The 18,854-nt window shown below is 44.7% G+C and overlaps 1 protein-coding gene across 3 annotated transcripts in view; it reads left to right on the plus strand.

The window, feature by feature from the left end:
- SNX9 (sorting nexin 9) overlaps positions 1 to 18,854 on the plus strand; it is a 125,966-nt gene that overhangs the window by 10,779 nt on the left and 96,333 nt on the right. Inside the window, exon 1 of one of the 3 annotated variants that reach the window (XM_045500151.1) lies at positions 10,217 to 10,267. The exons of the other annotated variants lie outside the window; for them this stretch is intronic. Coding sequence (XP_045356107.1) covers positions 10,232 to 10,267 — 36 coding nt within the window. The 5' untranslated portion in view covers positions 10,217 to 10,231. Of the gene's footprint in view, positions 1 to 10,216; positions 10,268 to 18,854 lie in introns of those variants that run through there. 3 annotated transcript variants of the gene reach the window in all.

Consider the following 18,854-nt stretch of genomic DNA (forward strand, 5'->3'; position numbering starts at 1 on the left):
TTGGTCTAGGACTCCTGCATGAAAGGCAAGGGTGTGCTTTGGAAAATAGCTTTGTGAGTGAGAGGCTGGCTGAGCTCCTATAATGTGCCTGTGCTATTCCTAAGATTTAGCACGTGTCTGAATAAGAGTGGTACAGAGAGGGGCACCTGGGTGGCTCAGTCAGCTAGGCGTCTGACTTCAGCTCATTCCATGATCTCGCAGTTTGGGAGTTTGAGCCCCACGTCGGGCTCTGTGCTGACAGCTCGGAGCCTGGAGCCTGCTTCGGATTCTGGGTCTCCCTGTCTCTCTGCCCCTCCCCCCCTCATGCTCCTTGTCTCTCAAGAATAAATGTTAAAAAAAGATTAAAAAAAAAAAAAAAGAATGGTACAGACTGATACTTGTTAAAAAAATTTTTTTAAGTTTATTTATTTATTTTGAGAGACAGAGACAGCACGGGGGGGAGGGGGGGGGAGGTGAGGGATGGGGGAAATCCCAAGCAGGCTCCATGCTGCCAGCACAAAGCCAGACACAGGGCTTGAACTCTTGAAACCGTGAGATCATGACCTGAGCCGAAACCAAATGTGGGACGCTTAACCAACTGAGCCATTCAGGCACATCCAGACAGGTATTTTTAAGTCTTTGTTGGCATTTACACCAAAGTCTTTTTGTTGGATCCATAAACAATATATACTATTAGTTACAGAAGGAATAAATTTAATTTTCCTACTGTGGTTAACATTAGAATATTATTATACGTAAATACCAGGGATATTTATGGAAAATATTAAGTGTGCTACCAAAACTCAAGTGCATGGGTGTGTTTTTCATTCAACAGGCTTTGTTGAGAACTTGTAAATACTGTAGGTGCACAATGCATGTATATTCTTCCACTCTCAAAGAATTTCTAGTCTAGTGGGCGAAAACGCTTGAATCTCTTTAACTGAATGTTGTAGTTGCTGCTGTGGATGTAGATGCCGTGTACAGTTAGGGCACAGTGCTGGGAGTCAGAAATGAGACGCTCATTTCTTCATTGACTTTCATTGGACAGTTAAGAGTAAAAATGAACTTGTGCCAATAAAGAGACCGTAGTTTGAAAACTTCATGTAAAAATCAAAACTAGTTAAATACTCGGACATACGTTAGTCAGAACACGGAGGAGGGTCGTTCCTCTACTTGAGGATATTAGGGAGTAATGTTAGATAAACGAAGACACATTCAGTTTGAGGTCTCTTTTAAAGACTTCTTTATTAGGTACTTGCCCCTGCAGGACAGAAAGTACGTTTCACAGAAAGCGGACATCTTCAGTCTCCCTGGTTGTGATCTAAAATTTTATCTGAGGCTGGCTGCGCTAAGCCCCTTTGAAGAACGACACGTGCCGTTCAGAGTCTGACCTGGCTCTTTCTAAAACCCTGTGGTCGTGGACAGAGTCTTAAAATGGTTAAAACAGATCTCCTTTTGATTTCCAGGTTAGCAGTTTAGTTAAAACATTTGGAGTGTTTTATATGCCTGGTTTACAACACCTCCAGTTTATTCTAGATTAGGGATTCCCCGCTGGCGAGCTTTCAGGGGATCTTTATTTATCTTTGGTCTTTAAATGAGCAAACATTGTTATAGACTGGGTGTCTTCTTCACATTTGCAATATGGTTTAAAAATATGTCAGCTGTGTTATTAATAAAATATGGATCATTTAAAAATGTTAATGACTTTGGGGCGCCTGGATGGCTTAGTCAGTTAAGCGTCCGACTTTGGCTCAGGTCATGACCTCCTTGCTTGTGAGCTCAAGCCCCAAGCCCCGCGTCGGGCTCTGTGCTAACAGCTTAGAGCCTGGAGCCTGCTTTGGATTCTACGTCTTCCGCCCTCCCCCCCCCCCCCCATGCTCTGTCTCTGTCTCAAAGATAAATAAACATTTAAAAAATTTTTTAAAAATGTTAATGACTTCATAGTACCTTTGTGGCATTGCGTATTAATAAATTGTGCTTTTGTGTAATTACTGTTGTTTGTGGGGTGATGGATGTATGTATGAATTAATTTTGAGGTTGTTGGGATCCCTCTATGATTCAAGGTGACTTTTGTATAAAAGTCCATTTCCCTTATCAGTATTTGCTTTACCTTAAGTTTCATCTTTAGAAGAGAGATTTTGTTGGGTTTTCTATTAGAGATGCAGTGAACAAATAAAGTCAGTTTTATGTGATTATGAAGTTTATGTGTTTCAGTGCAATAGTGGTATAGCCCAGAGATTGGGAGTCTGGGCTCCAATCCCAATCAAATCCAGCTACATAACTTTGGAAAGTTACTTAATGTTTCAGATCCCTCATCTGTAAAATACAAGTAATCATATGAACTCAAGTGTGAATTCCATTGCACAGTCCAGGTGTGGAAAAAAAATAGAACTTTATTTTTCATTAATAATTTACCACAATCGTGTCAATTCTACTGGGTAAGTGAAACTATCATCTGTGAGTTCGCAGACCTCCTTCTCTTGCCTCACGGCTGAATTGAGGGTGGAGATACCTTTGTAATGTCATTGCCTGGGGGGACCCCATCCTGCCCTCCGGCCGCCTCTCTCCACACTGGAACCATTCTGCTATTGCCACACTCTCATGGGACACGCATCTCTGCAAAGCTCAGACGCTTTCTGTCCTAATGCAACATATAGCTGTTCGTACCCCTCCGGTCGATTTGCCGTTTCCCCGGGGCTCTGGCACTATGATGCGGGCTGTCTCCAGCACTCTCCATTGCATCTAGACTCTGTCCTATACTTCTCCACCCCAGACCATCTTCCCCAGGCTTTGGAGGCAGAAGTGGCAAGGGGAGAAACGGGTCTTGCCTTGTCTCTCCTGTGCAGTGTTTCTCACAGGTGTAGACCTAGAGTTCCCTCTGTTCTTAGGGCCTTTGGAACCCGCAGCTGGGAAGACTGTTGTGTTCCACTGTGTCCTGTCCCTCTGCTGAGGCAGTGACACTGCTGACTTGGTGTGGAGGTGGGAGTAAAGACAAGGAAAACAAAAATCCCTAAGGATGAAAAAAATTATATTTTAAAGCTATTATCTCTACCAAATTATCTTAAGAATTAAGTGAAAATTCTTATAAAGGACTTACCAAGTGTCTGGCTTATTGCAAAGGATAGTTGTTATGGTTGCATGGTGTTATTCATATTATTATAAAAGTAGAGTATAAACTAAGATCTGTTAGACCCCAGGATCTAGGGTCTACCTTAACTGTATTCAGGGAGCTGAAATACGCTTTTCTAATTTCCAGTTACTCTTGTGGATGTGATCAGCTTTTCCATCTCCTTCATATTTATCTAAAACTTTGGATAAACTTCCCAAATTGGGGTGCCTGACAATTTGAGTTTGATTCTTTTTGCCGTTGCCTTGGTGAGCCTTGTTAATTCCGGTAAATTACCTTTCATACATCAAAACAAGATAGTTCTGGTAAATTACCTTTCATCAAAAACAAGACCAAATGTTGGAGGCAGAAAGGAGAGAAGTATGAATAAAATCACAGAGTACATTGGCGGGGCACCTGGGTGGCTCAGTCAGTCAAGCTCCGACATCGGCTCAGGTCATGATCTCGCAGTTCATGAGTTCAAGCCCGCGTCGGGTTCTGTGCTGACAGCTGGGAGCCTGGAGCCTGTTTTGGATTCTGTGTCTCCCTCTCTCTCTGCCCTTCCCCCACTGACCCTCTGTCTCTCTCAAAAATAAACACTAAAAATAATTAAAAAAAACAACAACAAGAAGTGCATTGACATTGCTGGAAACCCTATGGTGGAACAGCACCACGTGTGTGGAGCAGCTCTGCTTGCTAAGTTCTTAGATGGCGCAGCTCATTGGATCCTCGCGGTAGTGGTTCTCCATGTCCCCCTGTTCCTTCAGTATATTGTTGAGCACCTACCATGGGCCAGAAACTGTTGGGAAACAGTAGGAATACAACCTTGAAGGAAATAATTCAAAATCCCTGCTGTTGTGAACCTTGCTGTCTAGGGGAGGAGATGACAACAAACAAGGTCAGCGAGGAGAAGGAATAAGGGAAGGAGGAAGCTCTGGCTGTGAAGAGGAGAACCTGCCCATGAGCGCGTGCACACACAGCGTTAGACGTGGCTGGGGAAGGAGACCCTCCAGCAAAGAACCGAAGGAAGGCGGGGAGCAGGCCACTTGGATCCTTGGGACCCCAGCTCTGTTTCCCCCCCCCCCCCCCCCCCGGAGTAGCACCCCGGGGGTCAGCCTGGCAGCCGGAACCGGGAAGAGCCGTGGGGGCCTGGTCGGGTCTGGGGCCTCATGGGTGATGATGAGGCCGGTGGCATTCATTCCCAGTGCGAGGTGAATCCCTGGCACGTTTTCAACAGACCTAAAACCGCTGGCTTTTTTTTTTTTTTTTTCTTTTTCTTTTTGGAATCCAGCTGGCCTCTATTGGCCAAAGCTAACTGGGGAGTTAATGCTCTGTTCACTTTCTCTCTTCTTGAAACTTGATTGTATCTAATTAGAGTACCACTAGGAAAATTCTGTGTGACCTTTAAGCCAAAAAAGGAAAGAGCTCCAAAAGGACTGATAGATTATCCTTTTTTGAAAAAAAACTATATGTGTATTTTTATTTAAAAATTTTTTTCATGTTTATTTCTGAGAGAGAGACAGAGCGTGAGTGGGGGAGGGGCAGAGAGAGAGAGGGAGACACAGAATCAGAAGCAGAGTCCAAGCTCTGAGCTGTCTGCCCAGAGCCCGACACGGGGCTCGAACTCACAAACCGTGAGATCATGGCCTGAGCTGAAGTTGGTCGCTCAACCGACTGAGCCACCCAGGTGCCCCCCCAAAAAACTATATTTTTAAGAGGACACTTCTCATGGTCAGCACTGAGTAGTGTATGGAATTGTTGAATCTCTTTATTGTATACGTGACACTAATATAACACTGTACATGAGCTATACTGGCATTAAAAATAAATAAATTAGCCTTTTATATACAAAGACTGTCTCAGCCAAGTCAGTTGAAAATAGTTTGTTTTTTTTTTTTTAATGTTTTTATTTACTTTTGAGAGAGACAGAGACAGAATGCAAGTGGGTTAGGGACAGAGAGAGAAGGAGACACAATCCAAAGCAAGCTCCAGGCTCCAAACTGTCAGCACAGAGCCCAAAGCGGTGCTCGAACCCACGAGCTGTGAGATCATGACCTGAGCCGAAGTTGGACGCTCAACCAACTGAGCCACTCAGGCGCCCCATAGTTGAAAATAGTTTTTAAATGAAATTTAAAAAATCTTAAGCACACTGGATTTTAGATTTTATCTGATAGGACTTTTCAGCTGTCTCCTGGTTGTACTGAAAGTAAATACATACACCTATCTGGCCACTTGCTTAGTTGGACTAAAAGATGGTTCGTTTGGCCGTCTTCTGTCATCATCCTATTGACCTCACTGGTGTTCACCCAGACAGTAAGTGAAATATTGCCAGACCGGCAGGTTTTAGACAGATACAAAAAATATTTATAACTAATGACAACCAACTACATTCCTCCTCTGACTGGAGTCACTACTTGCTAAAGCAGCAGACTTTCTGAGGCCTCAGCAGTTTTGAGAACAGTAGTGTAAGAAGGCAACAGGAACTCCGAGAATTGGGTCAGAATGTTCTCACAAGCGTAGAACAAGTGGCATCATCCTGGCTTAGGATTTTAAGATTCAATGAATCTTTATTCTTTTCCCGGTTCCATTAGTGATTTTGGGGGGGAAGGGAGGAGCGGTGTGCAATAGATTACTGAAATTTTATATTATTTGTCCTTTAAAACTCCATGTCTGTGAGTTTTAAAGATAATATCTTGGCATGACTCAGTATTTTTTTAACTTTTTATTTATAAAAATTCCAAACACAGACGAAAGAATAGTACAGTGAACCCTCCCCCCGCCCCCCATACCCATTATCAGCCTCACCAGCTACCAGCTCCTGGCCCATTTTCTTCCCTCAAACCTTCCTCACCCATTTCCCCCTTCCTTCATTATTTTGAAGCAAATTCCAGACCTATTCTTTCATGATAAATATTTTAGTATATCCCTCCCAAAGTAAGACTTTTTAAAAACCCATAACAGGGGTGCCTGGGTAGTTCAGTTGGTTGAGCATCTGACTCTCGATATCGGCTCAGGTCGTGATCCCTGGGTCATGGGATCGGGCTGCACGCTGAATGTGGAGCCTGCTTGAGATTCTTTACCCCTCTGTCCTGCTCCCCCACTCATGCGTGCTCTCTCTCTGTATCTAAAACATAATAAATAAATAAAAACATAACAATTATTCCTATCATTTAAAATTCGAGAACAAATCCTTAATATCTTGAAATATCCAGTCTGATGGTATACAGTGTTGTAAACATATTCATAAATTAATAATCTGCTCTATTTACATGGCTTGATACGCATTCAGATAAAGACCATGCCATCTAGTTTAGCTAGATGCTTAGGTGATAGTTAAAATGATTATCGATTGGCATTTGTATGAATCTGCCAGTGTTAAGGCAAATTTTGTCATAAGTAGTGTGTGTATAGCTAGTATACCACAGGCTTTAGAATACATATGTGTGTTGCTCTTCTCGTGTTGACTCACTGCCCTTAACAGAATCCTCAGCAGACAAGGCCTTTCCGAAGCCTTTCTGCCCAGTTCGGGTGGTGCCAGCAATGGGAAGATGCTTTGGATTAGGGAAGAATGGGATTATAGAGGCATTTATTACATCAGAGTGACCTCCAAGTGATGGTTAAAAAGTTGATGAAGCATGAAAAGAAAATACCATCATGTTTTAATGTAGGAATACATAAATCTACATTTCCTTACCAATCCTTTGATAGAAAACCAAGGTCTGATTGGAGTTCTAAGTGATCCATCTTGTGTAATCTCAGAATGCATTGCCTAGGATTTCTATTTTTAGTTTCTTTTAAAGAGCTTTTAAAGAATTTAAAAACAATTTCAAAGCATTGTGGATACAGAATTCTAGATTTTTAAAAATTATTTCCCATTTGTCCTGACTGTTGCCTCAGCTGCATTAGTTTGACAGTAAAGTTTTTAGCAACTTAACTTTTTGTCACTGTTCCTCCAAACATTCAACCGATTTTCCTAGAAACAATTACTCCTTTGTCACAGTCTTGTGTGAAAGGCAATAAGAATTCAGTTGCATGGCTACAGCCATAAGTACAACTACATAAACGGGTTTCGGAACCATCTTGGGATGTAAATGAGGGGGTAGCCTGCTAAATGCAAGAGTTCAGGATGCCACGCGTTTCACCCAGAGCCCAGACAGCGCCCGTAAATTAGGAAAGTTGACATAGAGGGTACGGGCTACGTGACACTCTCCTGTTAATGAGTCACACTGTTGAAATTTGTGGCTGGTTACCTGGGATTGCTTGGCTTGGACTGTGGTTCCCGCGGGCTCAGAGGAGAATTGACGGGAGATGATGAATTCAATGTTTGTTCCTTAGTCTAGTACCTTGACCAGCTGCGTCCGGTAGGGCCATTATCATGATGTGAGTGATGAGAAGAGCTTTTGTGACATTTTCAGTGAAGGTGGATTTTAGACAGTGACCTAAAAAATAACGAAATGCAGTTTACTAAAGTAATGGGGTGTCATTTTTTTTCTATTTTACAGAGGAGAATGGTATAGCCCTTGAAACTTAAGAGATTTTACAAGTGTGGGGAACTTGAGAGTTTACGGTTTCTGCAGTAGCCTTTCCTTCCATCCTGGAAGTAGGGGTAGACTTAATCCTATGAAAAAAACCTCCTCTGCCAGTGGTGATGGGCATGGTAAGCTTTCTTAGCATTTCAGCTTAGCCTGTGTTCTGTGTTTACTGGAATCCACAACCGAAGTGACTAGGGTATTAAAAAAAGGAAAGTCAAGCATTCTCTCTGTCCTTGAGGCCCTCCATAGTGTTATCAAACACAAAAACAAAAGCCAGCTGCACGAGAGCATATTCAAGAGGAAAACGAAAGCTACAGACCACTCACTGAAGCTCGAAACGCCCTCTGCCCGGCTGCCTCTGTTTTGTGCCCTCCCTGCCGGCACCTGCCTCCCGGCCCACTGTGCTGCTTCTGTTTTACTAGTGCATTCTCTTGATCACACCGTATCTTTTTCCCATTAGCCTTGGAGGACAGTGACTCTTCCTTGCTGGTGTTCGTCTCCCTGTAGAGTGATTTGTACTGGATATTCAGTAGATGAATTTTTGAGCAAGAACCAGGAGCCACCTGGGGGTGCTAGAAAGGCCAGGCTTTGCCATCAGAAAGCCCTGGGGTACAGTCTTGGCTTCAGCGCTCACTTTCTTGATCTTTGACCGCAGGCAGATGAATCACTCTGGGCTGTGATTCCTCATCTGTAATGATGCAGGCGTGTTAAATTCTGATGTGCAGGAAAGTCTCAAAGAACATGAAGAATCATCCTCCCCTTGGCCCAAATATGAATTGTACCACCCCTGGGAGACCTTGGCCTAGGCTCCTCAGGCCTAGATCACTCGCTAGGGTAGACACGGAGTTACCTTACCTGACTCACAAGAGGGAGGGTGAAACCTTAACCAAAAGCGGGGGGTGGGGGGGCTGCATCCAGTATGGAGGGAAGAAGAGGGCACAGATGAGAAATAGAGTCACGGGGCGGGGGAGTGGTTGGTATTGTGGAGTGGGGGAGAGGCCTAGATTTTTAGATCGTGGAGGATCTTGAATGCCAGGGAATGAATTTGAAGTTGATCTTAGGTGATGGGGTACCGTTCGAACTTTTTGCTGTGAATGATGCCTGTGTTGAGGGGAACCTTGCAATAGTGTGTACAGGCAGCTGGGTGAGAGGGAAGGTCATGGCAGGAAGATCAGCCCAGGGGCTCCAACGCGGCAAAGAACTGGGTAAAATGCCACTTTTTCCACTCGCTGGTCATTCGACCTCAGGACCTTAGTGTATGTGATCTTGTGAGCTGCTGTTTCTCCTGCGAAGCTAAGTCGACCGCCACCATAGGGCTATTTTGAAAGTTAAATCCGGGCATATGTAAAGTGCCTCACTGCTGGAGAGGCTTAGTCCATCCCCACTTGGCTTTCCCTCTTTGTTGCGCTATTAATTTGCAGGAAGGACCAGTTGGGAGGGGAAAGAGAGGAAGCTGGCAGAGATCTGGTCAGAGGCACCTTTCGTGCCCCATAGAAGGTGCCTCGTTGGGACCTGGCCAAGAAGCTTTCCTGTCTTCTCCATCTCAGATGTTACGAATCCCGTATTTGTAAACTTTTTCTGTCTGTTGGTTGCTATTTAGTCTAACTGTCTTCATTTGGCCATGCATGATTCATTCTTCTGTTTTTGGCATACAAAACTTCATGTTGGCCCTTCGAATTGTGTTTTATTTTGCTAACTTTGGCAGTCTTATTTTACTGCCTTACACTTGTGCTACAATAAAAACCAGGTCTAGTTTTGTGGTTTTATGTCAGCTGTGTGAATCTAGAAGACACGTTATCCTAAAGAGGAACCACTGATAAAAATAAGTCCTGGTTAGGAGTTCTGCCCTATCATCCACGTAGCGGTTTAAAGCAGACACCCACATTCCTCACGTAACCCAGTTGTATGTGTATTCATGTTGAAGGGAAAAGCATCATTTTGAGTAGTTTAATTTTAAAGATCTCTGTATTTCACTTTTAAATAGTGTTCTTGAAATACTTAAAAAGTTTTTTTGTTTTTTTCATTTAAGACAGGGGATACCCTTTGTTCAGACCCATCAGAGAAATGGACAGCTTGGGTCTGTAACAAAGTGCCGTGTTTTATTTTTTTTTTTTAAGTTTTTTTTTAACGTTTTATTATTTATTTTTGAGACAGAGAGAGACAGAACATGAACAGGGGAGGGGCAGAGAGAGAGGGAGGCACAGAATTGGAAGCAGGCTCCAGGCTCTGAGCCATCAACCCAGAGCCCGACGCGGGGCTCGAACTCACGGACGGCGAGATCGCGACCTCAGCCGAAGTCGGACGCTTAACCGACTGAGCCACCCAGGCGCCCCACAAAGTGCTGTGTTTTAAAGCAAAGATCAGTAATTGTATGAGGATATGCTGCTACATACACGTTGACTTCAGGGCACAGATCAGAGTTTACTGTTCCTCTCATTCCTCATCCTCTCCTTCAACAGAATCCGCACCGACCTCCTTACAGTCTCTGTCAAGGGGAGCCATGCCCTCGCCCACATACCGGTGAACAAAGGCACGCTTGTCATACGTCAGGTCAACCTTGTGATCCGGGCAAGCCCAGGCACCCCAGCAATGGCTGGGGTGTTGCTCAACATGCATGCAGCTCACTCTGCTTTGGCCAGGTCTCCACCAGGTACCGCGGGGGAGGCGGGTAATTAATGCCAACTTTGAAGCCAGTGGGGCACCGGTCCACAAACAGGATGGTATGCTTCCTCCTGACGGTGGCAGTGGCAGCATTGACATCTTTGGGAACCGTGTTGCCACGGTACCCCGGGCAGGAAGCCATGGCGAGGGTCACATTTCACCATCTGGTTGGCTGGCTCAGAGCATGCGTCGGTGATCTCTCCTACAGAAAGCTGTTCAAGGCAGGCTTTCTCAGCAGAGGTGACAGGAGCATATGTGGCCGGAGCGAGAAGGGCGTGGCAGTAGGGTACGAGGTCGGCCTGGAATTCTGTCAGATCAACATTCGGGGCTGCATCGAATCTGAGGGAGGCGGTGAGGTCAAATCGTGTCCTCCATATCAGTTAGTGTAGGTTGGGTGTTCAGTTCCGAGGTTTCTATGACATGTCATAGATGGCCTCATTGTCAACCGTGAAGGCACAGAGTGTTCCAGGGTGATGTGGGTAGTGAGGAGGGAGTTGGAGGGCTCAGCTACAGCCGTGGAAACCTGGGGCCTGGGTAAATGGAGAGCTCCAGCTTGGACTGCTTGCCATAATCAGTAGATGTTGGAGGGAGCAGGGAGGTGAACCCGGCAGCAACTTCCGCCCCCAAGTGGAAAACCAAGAGACCCTGAAGACCTGTGCGCTGGTTGGCCAGTTTCCAGACTCGGTCCAAGACAAGGTCAGTGACGATCTTGCCAACGGTGTAGCGCCCTCAGGCGTAGTTATTGGCAGCATCTTCCTTGCCCGCGAGGGGCTGCTCGATGGTGAAGGGCTGGCGGCGGGTGCCAGTGTGAGCCTCATCAGTGCCCATGGGTCCCAAACACTGGCCTGGGCACATGCTCGCCAGCACCCGTCTCACTGAAGAAGGCATTGAAGGAGTCAGCTCCTCCCCCAGTGGTCTTGTCACTTGGCATCTGGCCGTCAGGCCGGATGCCGTGTTTCAGGCAGCAGAGCTCCCAGCAGGCGTTGCCGATCCGGACACCAGCCTGGCCAGCGAGGATGGAGGTGCATTCACGCACGGCTGCCGAGCAGATGGCGGAGAGGAAGAGGACAGGTTGTCGTGTCTCAGAGCACGACTCTTAGGTGGTCGACGTAAGAGAAGCTGCCAGTGTAAAATATTTAACTTGAATTCTTTAAATAGGCCCAAAAGGACTTGCAGGTCATCTAGTCTAACCCTGTCATTTTTCACGTTTGAAAGCTAAGGCCTAGAAAATAAATATTCAGTGTCTTTTACTTTATACAGTAATCATGGTTATGATAAGGACCCTGAGTCATTAGGAACAGACTTTTTTTTAAATGAGTCCTACTTGCAGGGTAGTCTTTTTGAAACCAGGAAAATATGTAATACAAAAGAAGGACCATGAGAGATGAATTATTAAAAAACTTCATCTCTTTTGGTTATTGCGCTTTCAGGACAGAGAAGGCGAGCAGGAGCTGCCGGGAGGGCATTGCTGAAAAGGACTGAGGCCACGTACAAACCATGCCGAGATTAGTCCTTTCTTCCCTGGGCCCAGGAAGGAGCAGGGGAGCTGATGTAATATACCTAACATCTTCTGTTCTGGTTTTAATAGGGCTTGATTCCTGTAATTTAGTTTTCAGTATATTTTATTCATAGGTTGTATAAATGATATTTCCTTTTGTCTCCTGAATGCTTGTTTTTTTTTTTTTTTATCGAAGCATCAGGGAAGTCATGCTAAAAATAAGGTGTTCATTTTTAAAACTCTTTGGTAAATGTTCCTTTGTATCATTTGACCTCTTGTTTATTTACACTTAGCACTTATGACCTAGCACTTCCCCAGGGCCTTTGCACTTGCTGTCTTTCCTGCCATACCTGGGCGTAGTCCTCCAGCCCTGTTCCTCACCAACTAGCTCCCTCATTCTTTAGGTCCCAAATGACCCCTTCTCAAAGTGCCTTTCCCCAAACACCTTAAAGTAGCCAGCACCAGCCTGTTACTCTATCACATCACCTAATTTCTCTCATTGTCCTTAGCACCAGCTGGAATTACCCTGTGTTGAGTGGCATCTCTTTCTACTAACACACTCTGAGGGAGGGTAGATGTGTTGTTAGCTTTTCACCACTGTGTGGGCCTGGAACAGGGCGTGGCAGTAGGGACTGTTACATTTGATGACAAAATGTATGCATATCTGCCATCTAGCTTCAGCCTGGTTTCTAGCCATCAGCTTTAGTGATTCCACTGCATCCCAGGAGAATTGCCTCTGACGGCGTTGAGCAAAAAAAACTAGGATATTGGGGGGGGGGGCAGGCAATTCTCTCCCAAAATTACGGTAGAGTTTAAGAAAGTACAATTAAGAAACGTTTGGGATAAATGTTGACATTTTGCAAAGAAATGTTTAGCTTATAAACTCAAGAGATTTATGATTGCCTGTTAAAATATTGGCTTTTGGTTCTTTTAGCTGGGACAGCAAACCTGGACTAGTGAAGTTTTTCATCTCAAGAACAGTGTATTTTCTGTAATTTCATCACCAAATTAGGAGGTTGGGTAGATTTGGAAATGGCAGAGAATTCATTAGCTCAAACATTCTAAACACCTGTTAGGAGGTAGCCGCTGTGCTGTGATGACTGGGTTAATAATTCATCCATCGAACATATTTGAGTGACTGCTGTCAGGTGCTGTGCTGAACAAGACCGAGAAGGAACCTACAGTGTAGTAGAGAACACAGAGAAGTAAACCGGCCAAGCTAGTGTAGTGCAAATACAGTGACGGAGGAGTGCAGCCCCCTGCCCCCCCCACCCCCGGCAGTTCACAGGAGGGGTGCATGACCAATTTCAGAGGTTTTTAGGGTGCTTCCCATAAGTGGAATCTAAGCTGGGACTTGAAAGGTGAATGGGACTTAGGTAAAGAAAGAGGGAAGGTGTGTATGGATTCATCAGTGTATGGATGAAGTCGTCAGGGTGGTTGTCATCCAGGCAGAGTGTTTACGGTAAGGAGAGCATGGGGCCTGGGGAACATGAGCCTTTAAGGGGGCCTGCCTCCACGAGAAGACTGAGAGAGGAGAGACAACAGACAAGGAAGAAGTTGTCATGTGTGCAAAGCCAGAGGGAGGAAATGTTTCAGGAAGGAGTAGACCGCGGTGTCAGATGCGGCCAGAAGAAAGGAGGTTCCAGCAGGTTGCGGGGGGGGAAGGTTGCAGGTGGCCTTGGCCAGAGCTGTTCCAGGGGCGCCAGGTGGCAAAGCTGGACTACAGAGGGTTAAAGAGTGAGGAGCAGGTGAAATAGACACAGGAAACATGGACCGCCTGTCTTGAAATTTCTTAGATTAAGAGAAAGCATTGGTCAAAGGAGTCCTTGGAGTTGAGGGAGGATTCTGTTCCTTTTTAAAGATGTAACAGACATGAGTGTTTGGATGCCAATGGGAAGGAGACAGGAGAGGTTGAAAATCCTGGAGTAGCTAGAAAGTGTAACTTGCCGAGCGTTGTCCCATTGTGACTAGGGGTGCTCAGGTGCAGATTATCTCTGTACTTTACCCAAGGAGTTTTCTCTTGGCCTCTCCCTCCTCCTTCCTTTCTTTCTTTATTTTTTATCTTTTTGAAGTTGGAGCCAAGGCCAAGTACTTACATGTAACCTCCAGGAATGCCCTAAAGCAAACATTTGGTGGTGAAACGTATCACATCTGCTTTATAATGTTGGGTGACTGTGTTTAAAGTATTTGACCATTCTTGAAGACTTCTGGTGACCTCTTTGAGAGCATATCTTTGTTTGACTTTTCAAGCCCCAGCACTGCTGGCTGCTGGTCACTGTGAAGGTGGCTTAGTACCAACTGTCAGCTACAGAAGGCTAATTACGTAAGAGGAAGAAAAAGTACAACCAGGGCACCATTCATTTTTTCCCCCACAATTGTACACCATTACTTATTTGCATAATCTTCAAAATCGTGGTAAAATATACATAAAGTTTACCATTTTAACCGTTTTTTAAGTGTATAGGATTCAGTGGCATCAGTACATTCACAATGTTGTATAACCATCACTTATTTAAAGAGCTTTTTCATCATCCCAAGTGGGAACTTGGTGTTGTTATTAAACAATAACTCAGCCTCTCCCCTACCAGCCTATGGTACCCTCTTTTCTGTTTTCTGTCTAAGAATTTGTCTCTTGGAGGTGCCTCATGTCAGCAGAGTCGTGCAGTATTTGTCCTTTTATATCCACTTGCTTCACTTGGCGTGACGTTTTTCTAAGTTCCTTTTTATGGCTGAATAATACTCCGCTCTCATTTGTTTAGCCATCTCCTGATGGACACTTGTGTTGCTTCTACCTTTTGGCTATTGTGAATAATTGCTCTAACAGTGCTTATACGTTTAAATTAAAAAAAAAAATTTTTTTAACGTTTATTGAGTACTTTTGAGAGACAGAGAGCACGAGCGGGGGAGGGGCGGAGAGAAAGAGGGAGACACAGAATGGGAAGCAGGCACCAGGCTCTGAGCTGAGAGCACAGAGCCCCACGCGGGGCTCAATCTCATGAACCATGAGGTCATGACCTGAGCCCAAGTCGGACACTTAACCAACTGAGCCACCCAGGCGCCCCCATTTAAAAATTTTTTAATGTTTGTTTATTTTTGAGAGAGCGTGAGAGAGCACAGTCCTGAGTGGGGAAGAGGAAGAGAAACAGGGAGACAGAATCCAAAGCAGGATCCAGACTCAGAGCTGTCAGCATAGAGCCCAGTATGGGGCTGGAACCCACGAACCATGAGATCGTGACCTGGGCTGAAGTCAGATGCTTAACCGACCGAGCCACCCAGGTGCTTCTATATCAGTGTTTAATTTAAAATCAATATTTAATTTTTAGTGTTTACTAGGTACAATAACTAATTTCATGTGTAGTGTTAATCTTGTCTCAGATAATGGAATTAGTTGACATTTCTGGGTTAGTTTCCATTGATTTCCCCTCCTCATTGGGGTCTAATTTCCTGCCTGGTATTTTTTGATTGGATGTCAGACTTAGTGAATTTTAAGGGTGTTAGGTAATCGTGTATGTTTCAAAACCTTCTTGAGCTTGTACTGGAATGCAGTGAAGTTACTCGGAAACCGTTAGATCCTTTTGATCCTTGCTTGAAGTTTTGTAGGATGTGATGAGGTAGGTCAGCCTTTGGGACTGTTTTCTCCCCACCACTGAAGGGATACCTGTCTGAATAATTACCCAGTGCCCTGTATCACAGAGGTTTTTCACCATGGCTGGTGGGAACCCCAGCTTTCTCCAGCCCTGGGTGAACTTGGGAGGAGATCGTTCTGCCCGCCGCTTCTGTGGTTTTACTTCCACTGTTGGGCAGTTTTCTCGCATGCATGTGCCGATCGCAGATCCCCAGAACGTGGGCTCTGTGCAGCCGTTTCTGCTCCCTCTTTGCCACCCCCTCCCCCAGTGCCATCTTGGAGTCCTCACGGCAGAGACATCCGGAGGCTTCGCCTGGGTTTCCTTCCCTCCCTGTGGCCCACAGTCACTGTGGCAGTTCTCAGGCTTACCTCCTTGCCCCCCTCTCTCAAGATCACAGTCCTGGGCTGTCCCGTGTCCGTGGCCTGAAAACTGTGGTTTCACATATTTTGTTCAGTGTTCAAGTTGTTTAAGGTGGGAGAGTAAACCCAGTGCCTGATACCCCATCTTCTCTGAAGCTGAAGTTTGCCTGCTATTTATCAGGACATTTTTGTCTGTCTCCTAAAGTAGGTTTTTAAATTGGCCTTTTCCCAGGATAGATTATCTTCAGAAGAAAAAGGGGGCCGGTGTCGTCCTTCCCTCCCCAGCGCTCACCTTTCCGGTCTCTAGTGTAGCAGTTTCGTGGTGACCTCTACCCGCCTGCTGCTTCCACGCACAACCCGCATTGGGTCACCCAGGCACGCGGAGACCCCGAGCCCCCCCCCCCGTTGCATTGGGCATGTATCTGGTGCAGGCTCCCTGCCGGCTGGCAGAGGGATTCGTCCTGGGGGGGAGTCTGCACACACTCCTTCTGCTACCCTCGCCTGCATCCTGATGTGAGCTGGCGCCCCAGTGCTGTTGCCCTCTGCTTTTATTCTCCTTACTCTGCAGGCTTCTGTCTCCTTATACTTAAAGTGCATTTCTTACAGACAGCACATAGTGAGGGTCTGGCTTTGTTCTCAGGTCAACAATCTCTCTTTTCATTGAAGTGTTTAGACTACTTACATTTAATGTAATTATCCATTTAATATAATTTGATTCGGTTTAAGTACCGTCTTGCTATTTCTTTATTTGCTGCATCTATTGTTTCATGTTTTTCTTTTCATTTTTAGGTTATTTAATAGTATTTTTATCTTTATCATTTGCTTATTAGCTATTTATTCACATATGTTTCTTTCTCTCTCTCTCTTTTTTTTTTTTTGCCTTCTGTCTGCTCTCAGGTTCACAGTATGCACCTGTCACTGCACACTCTGACTCCACCTTCTGGTGTCACGTATACCAACTCTGTAACAATGCACTTCCACATCTGCCTCCCGTCCTGTGTGCTGTTTGTCTGGTACATTTTATTTCTCAATGGTATAACCCCCATAGTACACTGTTGTCCTTGTTTTAAAAGTCAGTAATCTTTTAGGGAAAAGAAACAATGAGAATTTTTTGTAGATGACCCACATGTTTACTCTTTCTCATGGTCTGTGTGGGTGGGTGGGTGTGTATTCAGGTTTCTATACAGCGTCGTTTTCTTTCTGTAAATGAGCTCCCTTTAGCATTTCCTGCAGTGTCAAATTGTTGGTGATAAATTCTCTTAGCTTTTGTCTGAAAATGTCTTTATTTCAATATTATTTTTGCAAGATGTTTTTGCCGTATAGGGAATTTTAGCTTTATCGTCTTTGTTATTTTTTAGCACTTGAAAGATAGATTTTGACTTGCTTTTGATAGGAAGTCTTGAGTTGTTCTTTGTTCCTTTGTATGTCATGTGTCTCCCCCCCCCCCCGCCTCCCCCCTCCCCACCACCTTCGGCTGCTTTTAAGATTTTTCTCTTTATTGCTGATGTCCTGCATTTGGTTATGATGTCTCTTTGTGTGGTGTGTGTGTGTGTGTGTGCTTTTTTCATTTGTGGGACTTACTCAGGTTCTAGAATTTGGGGATTTTAGTTTTCATCAAATTGGAAAGTTTTTGCCATTATTTCTTCAAAAATTTCTGCTCTGCCTCCCTGCCCTTCTGGAATTCCAGTTGCGTGCGCATTAGACTGCGCGGTACTGTCTCACAGTCCACGAAGGCTCTGCCCATTTCGTGACCTCTTTCTGTTCATAGTTTCTATTACTATTTCTTCAAGTTCACTGACCATTTCTCCTGGAGTGTCTAATTATCTGTTGAGCCCATCCAGTAAATTTTTTAATTTCAGAAATTGCATTTTACAGCTCTGGTTATTCCATTAGGATCTTTTTTTTATAACATCTATTTTTTTTCTCCTTATAATCAGATGTTCCTTTAAGTCCTTGAACATATTTATAGTAGCTATTCTAATGTGTCTGCCAGTGTTATTATGTCTGACATTTCCTGGTGTGTTTCTATTGACTGATGTTTTTGTCCTAGGTCACATTTTTCTTTCTTGGCTTGTCTATTAGTTTCTTATTGGATGGTGGACATTGTGTTGGCCTGTTGCTGAGTGTCTGGATTTTGCGTTCTGCCTTTAAAGGGTGTTAAAGTGTTTTGGTAGGCAGTTGAGTTACTTGTGAACCAGTCTAATTCAAGACTTGTTTCTGTTTTGTATGGGGAGGGGGGTGTCCAGAGTAATCTTATCCTAAGGCACCTCTACCCCAGCCCCATTGGGGTCTCTACTGAGAATGCTGTGGATGTGTTCAGTGAAGCTTCTCCACTCTGGCTAGTCCGAACTGCCTGACCTCTGAGCATTTTTCCAGCCCACATCCCCCCTGTAGTTGTTGTTTGCTTAGCCTTAAAGAGTTTTACCCTGTCGTATGCAGCTTGGTATTCAGCAACAGGCTCAAGGAGACCTCCCTGCAGGTGTCTGGAGCATTTTCTCTGAGTAGCTGCTTTCTGATAGTCTGTTCCTCAATTCCCAGTTTCCTGAGCCTCCTGGAGTTCTGGTCCCGCTCACTTCACCTCAGCAGGACCTGTGCTTTCCACTTGTGGCTCCCTGCTTGGGTTCTTCTCTTGGCTTTTGAGTCAGAAGCTGCCTCCAGGCAGAAAGCTAGAGCCTTCATAGGGTTCACCTCCTCTGTTTCCCTTCTCTTGGAGTTCACTGTCCTGTGCTGCCCTGTTGTTCAATATCTGGAAACTGTCATTTCATGCATGTTGTCCAGTTTTCTAGCTGCAAATGGTGGTAAGAGGGATAGTTACTTCACTGTGGCTTTCTGCTATTTGATTTTGATTAATTTTGTTATGTTTATTGAATTTTGATGCATCGCTCATTCATTAATTACTAGTCCTTCTCTTCTCTGTTTTATTGGGTCTGAACTATAGCCTCTTGAATTCGGCCTTCAATAGTTTTATCCTTATAAGGCCTTGAGTTGATTCAGGTTATTCTAGGAAAATACTGAAGTTCTAGGGCACACGTTTATTTTTACCGTTTTGCATATATATTCAGTGTCTCAGGGTCTCCAGATAACAGTGAGGGC

This window comes from Leopardus geoffroyi, chromosome B2 (genome assembly GCF_018350155.1).
Source record: "Leopardus geoffroyi isolate Oge1 chromosome B2, O.geoffroyi_Oge1_pat1.0, whole genome shotgun sequence".
NCBI classification, from domain to species: domain Eukaryota; kingdom Metazoa; phylum Chordata; class Mammalia; order Carnivora; family Felidae; genus Leopardus; species Leopardus geoffroyi.